The sequence below is a fragment of the Glycine soja genome, chromosome 19, assembly GCF_004193775.1.
Source record: "Glycine soja cultivar W05 chromosome 19, ASM419377v2, whole genome shotgun sequence".
NCBI classification, from domain to species: Eukaryota; Viridiplantae; Streptophyta; class Magnoliopsida; order Fabales; family Fabaceae; genus Glycine; species Glycine soja.
Window position 1 is genome coordinate 20,167,900 of NC_041020.1, and position 19,435 is coordinate 20,187,334.

The window sequence follows — 19,435 nt, forward strand, 5'->3', positions numbered from 1 at the left end:
ATGGGTAAGCTTAACTCATCCAAACATGGCAAGTTCAACATGCTTTCAACAAATTTCTTCACAAATAACTATCATGAAGCAGAAACCTAGCAAAACTACCCATCATATCTCCCAAAACCCAATACCCACGAAAATCAAGTGAGAAAGAAGTCTACCCAAACCTGAAATTTCGAGGTCCCACATGTAGAGATGCGCTTCACGACTCCGAAAATGCCTTCCTTTCGCGATTTGGAGCAGAAATGGGCACCAAAGGTTGGAGCTTTAATGGAGTTTCAATGGAGTATGAAGAAGAAGACAATGGCAACGTGAGAGAGAGAGAAAAGAGCTTTCTGAAATTTTCTTTGGCTGAGTGAGGAGAGAGAAAACAGCTTTTTGGTTAAAAAGAAAAGCTTTTTCTCTTTTCTATTATTTTATTTTAAGTTATGCCACATGTCTCCATTTGAGTGGAGCAAAAGGCCCACTTTTCTCTTGATGTGACTCATGCTCAGCCACATGAAGAGAAAAATCTGACCTTTTGAAATGCCAAAATCCTGCCTCGGTTTGTGTGTCGTTCCTTTGGTTCCGGTCCCTCGCGTTTCTCTGCGCCCGTCGGGGCCAGTTTTTGAAAGTAGGCAATATATATATCGAAACGCTCAGAATAAAGCCCCGAGCGTGGTTCAGAGGTTGGTTTTGTTAAATTCTAAGTCGCAGGCAAAACGATGATTTTTAGACTAATTAATTAAGAATTAACCTATAACCTTCCAGTTATGGATTTCTCTTCCTTAATTAGCCTAACCCGCGTATCTTGCCCCCACTATTCCTACTTCTACCTGGAACATATATGCATATACACTAAATAATACTTATATATATATAATCATTCAAAATACATCGTTTTCAAAAATTCCAGGTAGAAATTTCCAGGATGTCACAGACTACTTCTAGGAATTGATTTAGAACATGTTATGAACTAAATAACATGCATGAATTAGACTCAAAATAAAAAAGATAGGCTAAGAATGACAAGAATACATGAACAAATGTATCTAGAATTCAATCAACAAAATAAAAATTCAACACAAACTTAGAACATAATGTGACAATTACTATGACTAAACATGACTCTAAGACAACATGGATTAAGTGATTTACACTTAGATTTTTGTGTTTTTTTTTCTAATCAATATGTTGGAAGAAAATTTAGATATAAAGGTTCAGCACAAGAATATCATGAATGAAAAATGATAGAACCTAAAATCAACACAAAAACAAGATTCAAGAGTAGATCTACAAAATTTGAACCATAGAAATGCAAGAACAAGTGTAGATCTAAGATTTAATCGGTTTATTTTTTTTAATCTACTCTTAACAGAACCAAACCACAAGAAAATGGAGGATATACATGGAGAATAAGATGAAGAACAAGGAATTAAAGAGAATTCACCGAACAAAACGATAGAGGAAGCAAAAGAACATCACCTAGATGAAGATGCTCTGATACCACATGATGTAAGCTCCATTGGAGCTTGTAGGCCTAGGATCTTCTTCATCAATGGATTCCTTTGCTTCTTGGAAGATGAATGGCAGCGGAATAGAGAAGGATGAGAGAGAGGAGACGCCACTTCAAGGAGAATATGAGTCTAGAAGAAGCTCACCACCATAGGAGGCCATGGATAAGAGCTTGGAGGAAGAAGGAGATGAATGAAGGGAGAGGGAGAGAAGAGCACGAAATTTTGTGCTCTAAAAGAGCTTTGAAATCTGAAGTTTAATTTTTGAATTATCAAAGTTCCAAAAAATGCACACACATGACCTCTATTTATAGCCTAAGTGTCACACAAAATTGGAGGGAAATTTGAACTTCAATTCAAATTTTACTTGAATTTGAAATTGAATTTGTGGAGCCAAAATTTCACTAATTATGATTAGTGAATTTTAGTTATGGTTCAGCCCACTAATCCAAGATCAATTCCAAGATTCTCCACTAAGTGTGCTTAGGTGTCATGAGGCATGTAAAGCATGAAGGACATGCACAAAGTGTGACTATATGATGTGGCAATGGGGTGTAGTAAGCAAATGCTCACCTCCTCCTCTAAAATTTAATTGGATTGGGCTTCTACCAATTCAATTAAATTTATTTCCAACCACACACATCATATATTCACTTAGTGTATGTGAAATTATAAAACTACCCCTAATACAAAAACTAGTCTAGGTGCCCTAAAATACAAGGGCTGAAAATCCCTATATTTCTAGGGTACCCTACCTACATTATGGAGCCCTAAATACAAGACCCAAAATTAATGAAACTTTATTCTAATATGTACAAAGATAAGTGGGCTCGTACTTAGCCCATGGGCCCAAAATCTACCCTAAGGCTCATAAGAACCCTAGGGCCTTCTCTTGCATCTTTGGCCAAATCTACTTGGAGTCTTCTATCCAATGCCCTTGCGGGGTAGGATTGCATCAGTTGTGATGGTGTAATCCTGTTGGCTTGGAAGGTTTCATCGTTGCAATGGAGGTGTCGTTGTCATTGTTGTCGTTGTGGAGCATGCCCTCTTCACCTCATGAAGCAATTATAACTTGTGCACAAGGTTGACATTAGATTAGTCCAATTTTCAAAATAAAAAAAGCTAAACTTTTAGGTTTTGATAATACCTTCTCATCCATAATATCCAAGTGTTTGTTATCCTTAATTGAAGAATCTATTGAGAGGTTTTTATCAATGTCGTTGTCTTTTCTTAGAGTATCAAAATTATCCCCTTTGAAATTGGTGTTTGAAGAACTTGAACTTGAAGTTTTGACCTTATGTACTGAATCTACATATAGAGTTTTCTCAACAACAAGGTTTTCACAACTTGATTCAAATTCAGTGCTTTCAAATGATAATGATTTGCTGCAAGCTCAACGATGTGGATAAATATCATGCTTAGATTTTTCTGTTGTACTAAAAAAAATCTCCCTTAAAGTGAAATAATAACAAAAACAATATAAAGGTAGGTATTAGATAGTGACAGTTTTTAACCGTCACTCTTTTAATTAATTGTTTTAAAATTAAAATATTAACGGGACACTAAAATTTGCTAACAAAACTCGTAAGGACCAAAATGAGACACTTTTAAAAACTTAAACTATCATAATGAAACTTTCAAAATTTAATGTAACAACATGAAACAAATGCAAAACAGAACGAACCAAAAGTAACATTAAACCCTTTTATTTATTGGTGTAGAGGTTCAAAAGGACATCGCTTTCGGTCCATCAACCTTGAAATACAAGGTTCTAATGCATGCTTGACCAACCAAAAAAAAATCGTGATAAAAAGTAGGATGTATCTATAAAACAAGTATTAAGATCTCTCTATCATAAGCATAAGAATAAAGTTTAACGATGCTTCAGTTTCCACTTGGGAAGGAACATGGTTAGTTGAAGATTTACTTAAGTTAAGCTTGCACGCCCACCAGTCATCACTTCTCTTCCTAAGTTTTTTTTTTTTAACATATATCTGGTGAGAATTCAGAATTTAGCTGAAATTATTTGAGCACAAGTTTTTGTGGCAGATCAAAAAAATATTCTGGTCAAACTTTGGGCTTATTGGGTTCACATACACATTATTATTGGGCAAAAATTTAAGAGATACCTATTGGACTAAATATCCGTTATTGTTCAAGGTAAATTGAGCGACCTAAGAATAAAGTAGGAAAAGTAGAGCGCCACAATTTGCTGTTGCTTTCATTTAGCCAACACAAATTGTTTTGATTTTTTTAATATTTAATTATAACATTTTAAATAATTCCCTCAGAAAATATCAATAATTTGGAATTTTCAACAGAATATAGATTGTGTTTTAGGACAGTTGGAACTAAACGACTCCTAAGAGGCTAAGACACTAAATATATGAATTACCAAGTAAAAGACACTAAATATATGAATTACCAAGTAAAAGCACCACTTCAAAGCACCTTTTCTTTGTGTCCTCAGCAACTTCGTGGAAACAATTCTAATTCATTATTTGTACATGAACATGAATCCTCCTAAAGGCCAACAAGAGGCTTCATGGCACAAAATAATCTAAATTCCACAATCAATCAGTAATTCCAACAGAAAGCGCTACAAAATCAAAATGCCGAGCATCCTTGATTTGCTTTTTTTTTTTTTTCAAAGTTCTGTATCACATAATCTTATCATCAACTCAGAAACCATTCTTCGAGCAAAGGGTATATAACTGAGGCTATACCTGTAACAACGTGGAACTATTAATGATCTACATAAAAGTAAAACACAAACATTAAAAGGATTCCTTTGAAAATGTTCGTTAAACAGGGTGGCTGTTGAAAGCAAAATTACCAAATAAGGGCACCGATCTCGATTATGATAGCAATTATGGTCAACACTTTGCTATGAATCTACAAAACAGGAATATCAGTTACCCATTCAATTCAACTAAGAAAGGCTGATGAAGAGGCCATGAAGTCATTATACAAATTGAAACAGCTTGCTTGATTATATTAACAAATTCAAAATGCTAACAATAAGAATTTGTCAGTGTGCATTATCAGATTGGGTAAGTATTAAGTAAACAACGGCTGAAAAGATTGTTTAAATTTCCTCACTAATCTCACTTTTTATAATTAGCAACTGAAGGGAACATTAAAAAATGCAAGTTATTAGTATATTCAAACAGTAGATACGTAATATATGGAGCCTGTAGAGATAAAGGAGTAGGGCTTACCCAGAGAGCACAGATAAGTGCTATAACCACACATCCAAGGTATATGGCTGTTGCAAAAACGCGAACAGGGTCAACCATCATTCCCAATTGTTGTGCAGGTCCAAGAAGAAAGGCTGTACTGCCAGAGACACAAAACGAAGTTGGATGGTCTATAGAACTAAATCCAGGAAATTGGAAGACAAATAAAAATGATTCAAACTTCCACAATCGCATAAATATTCAAAAATAAATAGAAGTGTGTATTAGAAGAAAATAACAAGAATGAAAAAAAAAACCTGCTTACATATTAGAAGAAAAGGAGAATGAAAAAAAAAAAAACATCCAGTCATATCAATAAAAACATCAAAATGAGAAAAGAGCTCCATTAGTGAAGAGGACAAAGGAAACAGAAAATTCTTTATTGGCAAGAATGTTAAAGATTCAGGTAGCTTCATTTGTCATCATATTGTTAGCATGAAAAGAATTAAAATTTGTGAATCGTTGAATCGATATCTTACTGGACTAACCCATAATACCATCAACTCAAATGTTATATTGTCTATGCATATAGCATTGGAAAAGTTATTTTAAATCTCACAGATCAACAAGGAGAAAATTGAATCTACCTTCCAACTGCTAACAGGTTGCCAAAGGTGAACAATGCTGCAAATTTGATGGGTTTTGCAAAAACAATCATTGACTGCAAAATAGGGAGAGAGAAAAACAGTAAATAAATACACTATTTTTTAAGTTAAAAACAATTTATTTGAAGTTCCTAAAATTTTAAAATTAGTAGAGAACCAAGTTTTGAATGTTTTCATGTCAAGTCCTAAATGTTACACGACATAAGATATGATATTAAAAAAAACAAAGAAAACAAAAAGTTGAACGAGCTTTAAATGATAGGTAATTTACTAGAAAAGATTGAAACCATATCCAATATTACAAGAACTAGATATGGACACATGCAATGAGCCAATATCAGATTATTTTCAAGAATTTTTTTTAAAGATAATTAAAGACATTAAAATGTAAATAGATGTATAGATATTCTTGAAATTGGATTGAGTTCTTGAGGTGAGGATTGCCCTAACCTTTATGAACTTTATTTTGGTCATATCTATAATCAATGTGAAATCTCAACATCCCCCTCCCCCCAATCCCAGGATTCCACACCTGGAGTGTGGAGATTGTTACTTTTTTTTTGTGTGCTGTACTGGGAAAGTCGCAGGGCAAGATAAATTGCACTGGGAAAACCGTGGGATTAGGTAATTTTTTCAACTTTTAAGGATAGCCAAATATCAAATCTATGACAGGCTCACAAAAAATCTTATATTTAGGTAGCTGGGCCTAACTCAATCAAAAAGGCAGCACATAAGGTGAGGATTATCCAAGTCTATATAAGCTATACTTTGGTCATATCTATAGTTGATATAGGATCATAACAGATATAAATATCACTTTTTCTTGAAATCAAATCTAAAAAATATCAATACCTATTAGGGTATAAGGATAGAAATTGAAATAAATAACCCCTGTAGCCAAGAATAAAAAAAAGTTTGGTGTATTAAAAAGCGTAGAACATCTATCTTAAGAAGGGTAATAATGAATAAATAGGAGTTATTATCATTCCAATTGTTGTTACAAAAGTTATTAGTACTTTTGTCATTCAAGGATACTTTTCACTGGTAATTATTCAGAAAAAAAATACTATCAATTCCATAACAAAACTGTTCATGCCCAGCCATGCAAGAGAAGCCATCTCAAGACTTTTGGTTGCTCAAGTTGATTAGTTGAGATGTCAATGTTATTTTGATTCTCAAATGCCATTTTGATGCTTAAAAATAACTATAATGCTGAATTAGGTTAAAAAATAACGTAGACAAAAATCATTTTAAAATTTAAAGAGATTATCCAGTCTTCAAACAATCATATTTATCAATAATCTCTTTCATGTGTAAGAATTTGATGAAATTTTAAAAAGAGCAACAGTAAACAACTAAAGAGGGAGAATAATATCAAAAGTTAGATTGTTGGTCCATCACAACTCTGACTAAGAGGTGGAGAATAGGGAGAGTCTTATTAAAAAAATGAAATTGTTTTAATCATTGATAGCAAAAGGAAGATTAAGAGGAAAAAATGTTTGCAGTTCTATGGGGTGCTTACTTGCTAAAAGGCTTCTAGGAGTAATCAGCCAAACTTACGAGGCAGGGAAAGAGGTAAAATAGTAATTAAAAATGAGTAACTGCTAGGGAATAGGAAAAGAATAGATGACTTGAGAGAAGAAAATAAGGGGCATAACCAAAATGTGATACCATTAATAAATTATTGATGTGGTAAAAAGTTAAATTTGGGGATGTATCATTTTTAATCCCTCAAACTAAAATTTTCCTTTTTTAGTCCTTTGAATTTCTGAAATGCTTTTTTTTAGTCCCTCCTGTAGTCAAAAACTGACTCAACTTGTGCTTTCAAACCACCAAATATTAGTCAGGAGGGACTAAAACATCATTTCGCAAATTTGATGGACTAAAAGCAAATTTTAATTTGAGGGATTAAAAAAGGCAAACCACAAATTGGAGGGATATTTAAGCCACTAATTTATAATGGATTCAGGTATTTTCTATATTACTAAATTTCTACACGTTGAAATCTAAATACATGATCACAAGTAAACCACATTAGTAATGTAATCTTAGAATTTAGGTTAACACCTAAAACAAGCCTACAAAACCGACCTATAAGTGAGGATTGCCCCTCACTTGTATATTATTTCTAGTCTATGTGGGACTTGAGTGGACTTGGTGCATGGATAATATGGTAGGTGACCTATCAATAGATCTAGGATAGACTTCAATACTATCTTAGAATTTAAGGAAAGGCTTAACTAAATCCTATAAAATCAGCTTGTAAGGTGAGAGTTGCCCCCTCCCCACCTGTATACTCTATTTTGGCTTGGTTTTTTTCCAATATATAAAAATATCAGAAAGGAGCCAAAAATGTCTCTCACCAGTAACATGCAAGCCAGACCAGCAACCAAACAAGAAGCAAATCCATAAATTCTCTGCTTAGTCAACAACCAAAAATGTCATAAATTAGAGCTGTTAACGTTAAACAAAGAGTAAATAGCCAAATTCGTCCCTTAAAGTATGATACGGTGATAAATTGGTTCCTGGAAGATGGAAAATACAAATTTAGTCCCTAAATGTGCAAAGAGTGCAACAAACTAGTCCTACCGTTAAATTTGTGATTCCATTTGTCATTAAGTTGTAATGTTCAATGACTAATTTGACAATAAGTTGAATTATTCATGGATCAATTTAACATTAAGTTGCAAAGTTTAGGGGCCAATTAGTCATTAAATTGTTTGCAGACTAATTTGTTGCACTTTTTTACATTCAGAGACTAAATTTGAATTTTTCATCTTTTAAAGATCAATTTGTCAATGACTCACTTTCAGGTACAAATTTCACTATTTACCCTTAAATAAATCAATTTCAAAGAGCAAGATTTGCGTGAAAAGTTTTGAAAGCACCTGCGTTGTAGAGAGGGAGCAGAGGCCACCTGAATCCTCACCCAACAAACCCTCTTCTTGATCTTCATTATCTCCTGTTAGTGTCCGAGCAATGTTCCACATTGTTTATGAACAGAGGGTTTCTTGCTCACAGTTGGCGCTGCAGAAATCAGATGCGCAAAACAAACATAAACATCTATTGAACTATGAGAAAGGGAAAATTTTGAACATATCCCAGTCAGAAAATTCAATGTTCAGCAAATGTATTCTCTTTTTATTTTGTTAGTCATTAATCACTAATAATTATCAATTAGCAATTTTCAACATGCAAACTTGAAAGGGAAACAAAATTACTTCGATCAATTAGAAGACAAGGGATAGGAAGGAAGGGAATCTTACAGAGAATGGCCTCAAAAGATTGTTTGGTAGTGAGGAATTTCAGTGGAGAAAGCACGGCAACGGAACATGAAACGCATACTCCCTGAAAATCACCGCAACTGGACACGTCGTATCATAGGTATGAAAAGGAAAGTTTGGAGGCGTGAATGAGGATGAAGTAGAAGACTGTTCAGCTCGGGATTCAAATAAAATAATTATGTATCAGTCTCACATTTGTGATTTGTGTCCCATTTTCTGCCCCACCTATCAAAAATTTTGCACAAGGATGACTCTCCATATGGTGAATTTTAGGGATTTTGCTTCGGGCACCAGCAGATTTGCTGGTACACCAGCAAAATTTTCAAAATGCCCATTATACCCCTAGCTTATAAGTAGCGCTTTCCTTATTCATTTTGTGTCTGAGCTTGTTTTCATTTTTCGTTCACTGTCATTCGTTTCGTGAGAGGTTATTCGTGAGAGTTTGTTGTTTGTTGTTGTGTCCTCTTTGATGGTTGATCGGCAAGTAGTGGACGTGGCAGTGGCTTGACAGAGGTAATGTGTTCATTTTTTTCGTAATACAGAAGGATTGGTAATCCATAAGTTAAATTCGTTTTACGGATTGATAATTCATACAGTTAATTGAACTTGCGGATTGAAAACCTGTATACTACTTAATCCGTATACAACTTACAGATTAGTAATCCGTATGAAGCTTACGGATTGTCAATCTATATGCTTCCTATGGATTACTAATCTGTAAGAAGTATAGGGATTCCCAATCTGTATGAAACATACGGATTCCCAATCCGTATGCTTCATACATATTGTTTTTAATTTTGTTTTTAATTTAAATGCTTTTATAAATTAATTTAATTTTTTAGTTAGAAAAATTACCATTGATAATTATAATATTTTTAAATAGATATAATCAAAATATTCATTTGATAGTTATAGTTTGTATAGTAAGACAGTAATATTTAGGGCTAAAAAATTTATATAGAATTTTTTATTTGTTTTTATTTTAGTTTAATGTATTATATTAATAAGTGTAGTAAAAAATGCGAAAATTATATGACAATATAATTATGGTGTGGTTAGGGGTTTTTTGTTTGTTATTGAAATTTTTGAATGTTTTGTTAAAATGGACGAAGATCAGGGGATGTATGATAGTGTAATGTCCAAAAAAGTTTATATGAATGACCAAAATGAAGACGAAGGTGGTGTGAATGAAGAACATGTTGATTGTTCTGATGCGTTCAATACTTTTCAGGTATTAATATAATTTATTGTTATTAAAAGTAATTAAATGAATGTTTGTTGAATACTAAAGTTGTATGAATTGCATAGTAGGTGTTTGGTACCCGTGATGATGTTCTGTAATGGGCTCAATTTATTGCTTATGAAATTAGATTTTTTGTGGCGGTGATTATGAGGTCAAAAACAAATAATGGTATTAGAGGAAGGACCCCATTTGTTTTAATTGGTTGTAAAAAGAGTGGTCAGTATAGGACCAAGAAGAAGAATTTGGTAAGAACATGTACTAGTAGTAGAAAATGTGGGTGTCCCTTTAAGCTGTGTGCAAAACCAGTTGTGGGATGATGGATGGTGAATTTAATCTGTGGGAGTCACAATCATGAATTGGCAAAGTCTTTAATGGGACATCCATATGCTAGTAGACTGACTAAGGAAGAGAAGATCATTGTTGCTGATATGACAAAGTCAATGGTGAAACCAAGAAATATTCTTCTAACGTTGAAGGAGCACATGGACAATAGTTATACAACGATCAAGCAAATATACAATGCAATAAATGTTTATTGTTCTTCCGTAAGAGGCAGTAATACTGAAATGCAACAATTAATGAAGCTGCTTGAATGGGATCAATATATTCATTGGCATAGATTGAAGGATGAAGATGTTGTGTGTGACATATTTTGGAGTCATCCTGATGCAGTCAAATTAACCAATGCCTGTAATTTGGTATTTTTGATAGACAATACCTACAAAACAAACAGGTACAGGTTGTCGTTACTTGATATTGTTGGTGTGACACCAACAGGGATGACATTCTCTACTGCCTTTGCCTATTTAGAGGGAGAACGTTTGAATAATGTTGTTTGGGCTCTACAAAGGTTTCGAGGTCTTTTCCTCAGACGTGATGCACTCCTTGGAGTTATTGTTACTAACAGAGATCTAGCATTGATGAATGCGGTGAAAACTGTATTCCCTGAGGCTATAAATTTGTTGTGTCGGTTTCACATTGATAAGAATGTGAAGGCAAAGTGTAAAATCCTTGTTGGTAAAAAAAAAATACATGGGATTATGTAATGGAAGCCTGGGGGAGTTTCGTGGATTGTCCTTCTGAGCAACAATTTGATGAGTTCCTTAAGAAGTTTGAAATTGCTTGCTCACCATGGCTAATGTTTGATGATTATGTCAACCAAACATGGGTGATTCCTAAAAAAAAAATTGTTAAAGCCTGGACAAATAAGGTGATGCACTTAGGAAACACAACAACTAATAGGTATGAAATTTTTAAATATATAAAGTTGTCAGGTTTTACAATTGAATGGATTAGAAAATAATGTGTTTCTTATGTTGCTTGTGTATCTCATATGCAGGGTTGAGTCTGCTCATTGGGCCTTAAAGAGACTACTACAAAATAGCCTTGGAAACCTATGTAGTGATTGGAAAGCCATGAACAACATGATCACGCTACAACACACTCAAATTAAGGCATCTTTTGAGACAACTACACATGTGGTTGGACATGATTTTAAAGTTATCTTATTCAAGAGACTACTTTGCATGGTATCAAGGTATGCTTTAAATCATATTACTGCTGAGTTTGAGCGTGTACATTATGCTGGCAAAAACCCTTCTCATTGTGGATGTGTGATAAGAACTACTCACAATCTTCCATGTGCATGTGAGCTATCCAAATATGTTGTTGGTACCATACCACTTGAGACAATCCATATGTTTTGGCGAAAGCTAAGTTTTTCAGACCAAGGGTTATTTGAGCCCCAAGTAAGCATAACTGAAGAGAAAACCATATCCAAGTGATTTGAAGAGCTTGATGTTTGTGGCAAAGTTACTTTGAAGAGTAAACTTCGGGAAATTGTTTACCTTGATGTAAACTTTATGTGTGTTCTTGCAAAAAAGGTGAAAACAAAAGATGCTCAGAAGAGACTGATGAATGAGCAACAAAGATCTACAAAACATGATCCATCGTACTGGGAATATGTTGATGCATTACATTTTGTGCAAAATAGTAATTCGTCAGTGAAATGTAGTTCATCATCATCTTGTTGGATCAAGTGGCCTCGAAATAATTAAGAATGGGGGATTGAATTAATTATTAATGTGTCTTGACTAATTAAAAATTATCTTTCTTAATATTACTAGATTCGATTAGGCTTTTACCACTAAGTTAAGAAAGTAAGGAACATAAACAATAACTTGACCAAAAGTAAAAGCGGCAATTAAAAGTACACAGCGGAAATTAAAAAGTGTAGGGAAGAAGAAGACAAACACAAGATTTATACTGGTTCGGCCACAACCCGTGCCTATATCCAGTCCCCAAGCAATCAACGATTCTTGAGATTTCTTTCAACCTTGTAAAATCCTTTACAAGCCAAAGATCCACAAGGGATGTACCCTCCCTTGTTCTCTTTGAACAACCAAGTGGATGTACCCTCCACTTGAACTGATCCACAAGAGATGTACCCTCTCTTGTTCTCAGTGTAACAACCCAAGTAGATGTACCCTCTACTTGTGCCACAAAGGATGTACCCTCCAATGTGTTAGGACAAAGAATTCTCAGGCGGTTAGTCCTTTGAATCTTTGTAAGGGGAAACAAAAGATATCTCAGGCGGTTAGTCCTTTGAAATCTTTTGTTTAAGGGGAAGGGAAAAATCAAAAGAATTCTCAGGCGATTAGTCCTTTGAATTCTCTTGGAAGAGGGAGAAGGGAGACACAAAAGAACTCAGGCGGTTAGTCTTTCGATTCTTTTGGCAAGAGGGAGAAGGAATGAAGAAAAATAATAACACAAGTTTTTGGTCAATGAACTTTTCTTGAAAGAGAAAGTATTGAACAAAAACTTTTAGAAAGATGAAGAGAAATGAATCAGAAAGTTCTGTAAAAACCGTTATTGAAATTCATGTCATGGTCACATATTTATAATCATTTGATAACTCAAGTTAAAGTTTGTGACTCTTTGGCAATTTCTTTAAAACTAGTCACCTTTTAAAAATTGTGACTCTTTTGAAAACTAGTCACTTAAAAAGTTGTGACTTTCGAAAAAAATCTTCAGAAACAAGTCACTTTAAGAATTGTGACTTTTGGAAATTTATTTTTCGAAATCAGTCACTTGTAATCGATTACCATTATAGTATAATCGATTACACATCAAAAGATGTGACTCTTCATGTTTAAATTTGAAAATCAAAACATTTAGAAACACTGGTAATCGTTTACAAGTATTGTGTAATCGATTACACAAGTTTAAAATGATTTGAAAATGTTTTATCACTAGTTGTGATTCTTGAAATTTGAAATCTAACGTTTTAAAATATTGGTAATCGATTACATGATTATGGTAATCGATTACAGCTTTGTAAATCAGTTTTGAAAACAATGCCGGCTACTGGTAATCGATTACTACCTTCTGGTAATCCATTAACAGAGAGTAAAGCTGTTTGGTAAAAGATTTTGTGAAAAATTCTTGTGCTACTCAATGTTTTGAAAAAAGTTTTTAGTACTTATCTTGATAGAGTCTTCTCTTGATTCTTGAATCTTGAGTCTTGAATCTTGATCTTGATTATTCTTGAATCTTGATTCTTGAAACTTGATTGAATCTTGAAAATTGATTATTCTTTAATCTTGATTCTTTGAAACTTGATTCTTGAAGCTTTTTTACTCTTGATTCTTTGGAACTTGCTTAACTCTTGATTCTTTGGCATCATCAAAATAATCTTGGAAGACATTGCTTCCACACATCTGAGCAACCAGTTCAAAGAAGGACCATGCCAATGTTGAATCAATTTCATCCATGCATTCATGATTCCATTGTAAACATTATTGATGTCAAAGCTGTGGCGTCCCTAAATTAATGACTGGTTTAATAATAATAATTTAAATAACAAAAACCATGGTAAATTTATTTTTTTTTTTCTTTTTCATTTCTTTCTCTTTTCACCATAACTAGGTTTAGAAGGAAAATCCTCACTACAGAGTCCTGAATGGCCAGTTCACAACTCTATTCGGAGTCATTTCTTTCTTACCGCTCATAATCTCTAAACTAATTTGCTGTTTCAAAAGGAAGAATATACCAGCCATTACTTTAGGTCGTCACGTGAAAATAAAAGGATAAAATACATTCGATAAACTCTTTTACAAATAAAGTTGCTAATACTTTCTTTTCAAATAACAAGGTCGATCATAAACGCATTCATCATTTAAAACTGTCCAAAATATGGGAGTTTTACAAAATATATAGTGTCATCCAGAGCAAAGGTGTCCATAGTGGTGGCTTCAGCCACATGTATACAATTATCAAATTCCTATACATCAGGTCTACCCATACAAAAAACAAAAGAGTAAACCTAACAGTCAGTTCTAGATACACCCACCCTCAAAAATATATAGAACTATTCCATGGAACTGTCCACTCCACCGTGCGCTGAAGCGTCCGTGCAGGTTCATCTGGATGCACCAAAGAAGTAGCCGTGAACCGAATGGTGCCCCGAAATCGGCACCTCGTGTTGCCTTCGAGGGTCTCCCAAGTTCCCTCTAGGCACTCCATCTCTACTCGATCACGGATTAGCTGCGCCGCCATCACGATCTACAAGAAAGAAAAGAGAGGGGTAGACTCTTTCACAAGAATCTAACTGCGCTGCACACAATTTGTCTCATAACCACTACATGCAAGTAAAAGGGGTATTTTAAGGCTTTCCATCTCTGGTAATCGATTACACAGCCTTGGTAATCGATTACCAGAGGCTAAACTTGAACTACACAGCCTCAGGACATGAAATATGCAATAATGCACTGTGTAATCGATTACACATGCCTGGTAATCGATTACCAGTGACCCATTCCTCTGTGTAATCGATTACACAGGCTGGTAATCGATTACCAGAGGCTCCCTTAGCTTCCTGACTTCGTTTTCAAGCCTGGTAATCGATTACATCCCCTGGTAATCGATTACCAGAGACCATCTTAGCCCCCTGTCTTCATTTTTAAGCCTTGTAATCGATTACCCACCCTTGGTAATCGATTACCAGAGGCCACAATCCACATATTACACAAAATTCACAGCTGGCCAGCCACCACAAGCCTCCTTGCTTTGTGGTCTTGTTTTCCTTTTATCTGTTGACTGCCAGGAGCTCGCTTGTTTAGGTACATCACAGGTTCTCACTGACCGACTATGCCCGGGTTGGGTCGGGATTGGTCAAGCTTGGTTTTGGGCAATAGCACCCCACCTGACGTCCCCAAGGTCTCCTGACCCCCGCGACATATCTCCAGGTACCACTCTGTGGTCAACAATAAAAGCAGGAAGTTTCACCCTTCAACACTTCCTCATCTCAAGCTTGTAGGATTATGGGGTACCCATCACATGTGGTACTAGGTGGCGGTCGGGCGATGGTGCACAACAAGTTTTCCACATCCACAATGCGCGCATAAACCCACCATCCCCTGTTGCCCACCTCCAACTGAGCTCACGTACTCCCACGTAGCCCATATCCTCGTTTCTCTCAACACCGGGTCCCCATCAATCCTCTCAAGCTTCCACAACATCCAAGCAAAACAACATTCAAACAGCACAAGCTATCACAGCCAAGCAAAGGCAGAAAACTCTGCTCAAACACCAACCAAAATCACAGCTTTTCTCACTTAAAGACCACAGTAACAATTCCTTCGATCCAATTCGTTAACCGTTGGATCGACTCCAAAATTTTACTGGAAGTCTATAGTGCATAAGCCTACATTGTGACCGTTGGGATCTACTAGCAAACATCCAGGACTCATTCTGTACTACTCTTTCCACAGCCAACCACACACAAGCATTTTCTACACCAAACTAAAATCCTGCTGCACCTATTTTGACAGCAAAATTCTGCATAAGTGCAGATTTCGAAAATCACACTTCCCCTCATCCAATCTTGCTCAAATCAAATCCTACAAGTCCCAAATCATGTATCAAACATGTCTAAACCAAAGCCAAGCTTCAAACCACAGCAACACAAAATCTAGGTGTCCAAAACCCCTCAATTCAATGACTTTTCTAGGTTTGAAAGGTGAAATTTAGAATGAGATAAATTTGAAGCAAACTCTCACCTCACACAAGTCCATAACATCAATCTAAACTTGCTCAAACTGAATTTACACCAAAAATTCCACCAAATCAAAATTTGACTCTTCAACACCCAATTTTGCCCTAGAAATGGCTCTTGGTTCACTTTGGTCATTTGTTTTTCTCTCTAGCTCAGCCTAACCTTTCTCACATGTCCTAAATGACATTTCAAGCTAGCATTAACTCACTTTAACCTCCATTTACCACAGAATTCAGACTTAGCCTTCCAACTCTCAAAGTCTCACTCTTTTTCCACTCATAACATCACATTCTCACTTTCTAACCCTAGGTTAGTTCTACCCTTCATCTCTAACAGTTTTCCATCAGCAATTTTTCAGCCTACAACATCACAAACATCATCACAAGACCCTAAAACAGAATGGGTATGTTTAACTCATCCAAACATGGCAATTTCAACAATTTTTCAGCAAATGTCTTCACAAATAATCATCACACAGCAGAAAACTAACAAAACCACCCATCATATCTCCCAAAACCCCATACCCACGAAATTTAAGAGAGAAAGAAGTCCACCCAAACCTGAAATTTCGAAGTCCCACTCGTAGCCACGCACTTCACGACTCCAAAAATGCCCTCCTTTCGCGATTTGGAGCAGAAATGATGGCCAAAGGTTGAAGCTTTGTGTGGAGCTTCAATGGAGAATGAGGGAGGAAGAAAGGCAACGTGAGGGAGAGAGAAAGCTGTCTGAAAAAAAATGAGGGCTGAGTGAAGAGAGAGAAAAGCTTTTTGGTTTTAAATAAAAGGTTTTCCTCTTTTTCTATTATTTTATTCAAGCTCTGCCACATGTCCCTATTTGATTGGAGCAAAAAGGGCCCACTTTCTCTTTTTGACTGTGACCCATACTCAGTCACAAAAGTGAGAAAAATCTGACCTTTGAAACGCTAAAATCCTGCCTCGGTTTGCATGCCGTTTCTCTGGTTCCAGTTTCTCGCGTTTCTCTGCGTCCGCCGGGGCCAGTTTTCGAAAGCAAGCAATATATACATCAAAACGCTCAGAATAAAACCCCGAGCGTGGTTCAGAGGTTGGTTTCGTTAAATTCTAAGTCGCACGCAAAACGATGATTTTTAACTAATTAATTAAGAATTAACCCATAACCTCCCAGTTGTGGATTTCTCTTCCTTAATTAGTCTAACCCGCGTATCTTGCCCCTACTATTCCTACCCTTACCAAGAACATATATGCATATACACTGAATAATACTTATATATATATATATATATATATATATATATATATATATATATATATAATCATTCAAAATACATCGTTTCCAAAAATTCTGGGTAGAAATTTCCAGGGTGTTACAATACTCCCACCCTTTTAGGAATTTCGTCCCCGAAATTAACTACTCTATGAACAAACTTGGGTACAATTCTCTCATCCTAACCTCCAACTCCCATGTAGAATCACCCTCATCGGTTCCCCACTGGACCTTCACCAATGCGATCTCCTTTCCTCTCAACGACTTCATTCTTCGGTCAGTGATCTTCTGAGGTTGTGCTTTATAGGTGAGGTTATCCTTCACCTGTACCTCGTCCACTGCAAGAATATGTGATGGATCCGGGTTGTACCGTCTCAGTTGAGAGACATGGAACACAGGGTGCAAATTCGATAAACTCGGAGGTAAGGCGATATGATAAGCTACAGGTCCAATCTTCTTCAAAATCTGATATGGACCTAGATACTTGGGTGTCAACTTCCTAGCCTTGAGAGCTCTTCCGACTCCGGTTATGGGAGAAACCTTCAAAAACACATGTTCCCCTTCCTGAAAATCTAGTGGCTTCCTCCTTCTATCATAATAGCTCTTCTGCCTATCCTGAGATGCTTTTATCTTCTCTCAAATCAATTTCACTTGTTCGTTAATCTGTTGTAGCATTTCAGGTCCAAGAAGTACTGCTTCTCCATCATCATACCAACAAATAGGAGTTTTGCACTTCCGTCCATATAGAGCTTCAAAAGGAGCCATACCAATACTGGCTTGGTAGCTATTGTTGTAAGTAAACTCAATCAATGGCAAACAATCCATCCAGCTACCTTGTTGCTCTATAATACACGCCCGAAGTAGATCCTCTAGAGTCTGAATGGTTCGTTCAATCTGACCATCTGTTTGAGGATGATAAGCTGAACTAAGTTTCAGCTTTGTCCCCAAGGCTTCATGTAGACTCGTCCAAAATCGCGAAGTGAACCTCGGATCCCTGTCAGATACAATACTAGAAGGAATTCCATGCAACCTTACTACTTCCTTGATGTACAACTCCACTAGTTTCTCCATTCTATACTTCATATTCACTGGGATAAAATGAGCAGATTTGGTGAGTCGATCAACTATGACCCACACAGCATCATGCCCACGACTAGTCTTGGGTAAACTAGATACAAAATCCATAGATATGCTCTCCCATTTCCATTCCGGAATTTCCAATGGCTTCAATTCTCCTGATGGTCACTGGTGTTCAACCTTAGCCTTTTGACATGTCAAACATCTTGCTACATATTCGGCTACATCTTTCTTCATGCCATGCCACCAAAAACTTCTCTTCAAATCTTGGTACATCTTAGTCATTCCTGGATGGAAACTAAGACGACTTTTATGAGCTTCTTCCAAGATCTTAACTCTCAAATCATCTAAAGATGGCACACATATCCTCCCCTTGAATTTAATTAACCCGGTTGTGCCCTTCTCAAACTCCACACCCTTATCCCCCATTACATCTAACACCTTGCCTTGCAAAAACGGATCATCCTCTTGAGCCTTGCGTATGTGATCTACGAATTCATTGGTGATCTTCAATGCTCCCACAAATAAGCTCTTGGGTCGCACCTCAATTGCTAGATTCAGATCTCGGAACTCCTCTATCAATCTCTGCTCCAAACTCATCATAGTCGCAACATGTAAGGATTTCCGGCTTAGCGCATCGGCTACTACATTAGCCTTTCCTGGATGGTAGGAAAGTCCAAAATCATAATCCTTGAGGAACTCCATCCATCTTCGTTGTCTCATATTGAGTTCCTTCTGATCGAACAAGTATTTGAGACTCTTGTGATCACTGAAGACTTCAAAACGAGTACCGTACAAATAATGCCTCCAAATCTTTAAGGCAAAGACCACCGCTGCTAGTTCCAAGTCATGAGTCGGATAGTTAACTTCATGAGGACGTAATTGACGTGAAGCATACGCCACTACTCTTCCCTCTTGCATCAACACACATCCCAAGCCTTGCCCGCTTGCATCGCAATACACTTCAAATGTTCTCTTAGGGTCGGGCAAAATTAACACTGGAGCTGTCGTCAACCGCCTCTTCAACTCTTGGAAACTTTGATCACACTTCTCATTCCAGACAAACTTCTCATTCTTACGAGTCAACTTAGTTAGGGGCAATGCCAATTTAGAAAATCCTTCAATGAACTTTCTATAATAGCCTGCCAACCCCAAGAAGCTTCGAACCTCTGTTGGAGTTGTCGGTTGTTGCCACTCCATAAC

General features: G+C 36.1%; 1 protein-coding gene across 3 annotated transcripts; it reads right to left on the bottom strand.

Annotated features, from left to right (window-relative positions):
- Positions 1–3,782: 3,782 nt before the first annotated feature.
- LOC114399038 (vesicle transport protein SFT2B) lies at positions 3,783–8,838 on the bottom strand. 3 transcript variants are annotated; one of them, XM_028361136.1, is made up of 7 exons: positions 8,598–8,835; positions 8,220–8,358; positions 7,695–7,748; positions 5,314–5,387; positions 4,709–4,826; positions 4,324–4,382; positions 3,783–4,240 (listed from the first exon to the last, which is right to left on the bottom strand). In XM_028361136.1, coding segments are annotated over exons 2-7 (408 nt in total). In that variant the 5' UTR covers positions 8,322–8,358; positions 8,598–8,835; the 3' UTR covers positions 3,783–4,239. The 3 variants fall into 3 exon arrangements, with proteins under 3 accessions (XP_028216937.1, XP_028216935.1, XP_028216936.1); XM_028361134.1 differs by having other exon boundaries at positions 3,783–4,213; positions 8,598–8,834; XM_028361135.1 differs by lacking the exon at positions 7,695–7,748 and having other exon boundaries at positions 3,783–4,213; positions 8,598–8,838.
- Between the last annotated feature and the right edge of the window lie 10,597 nt (positions 8,839–19,435).

What these genes read in the sequence shown, in the direction of transcription:
- LOC114399038 (XM_028361134.1), bottom strand. Translation starts at nt 8,321, where the DNA reads ATGTGGAACATTGCTCGGACACTAACAGGAGATAATGAAGATCAAGAA. An exon ending in AACCTGTTAGCAGTTGGAAG is followed by an intron (nt 4,827 to 5,313) that starts GTAGATTCAATT and finishes TGTCTCTGGCAG; the next exon opens with TACAGCCTTTCTTCTTGGAC. An exon ending in CACTTATCTGTGCTCTCTGG is followed by an intron (nt 4,383 to 4,708) that starts GTAAGCCCTACT and finishes CCTGTTTTGTAG; the next exon opens with ATTCATAGCAAAGTGTTGAC.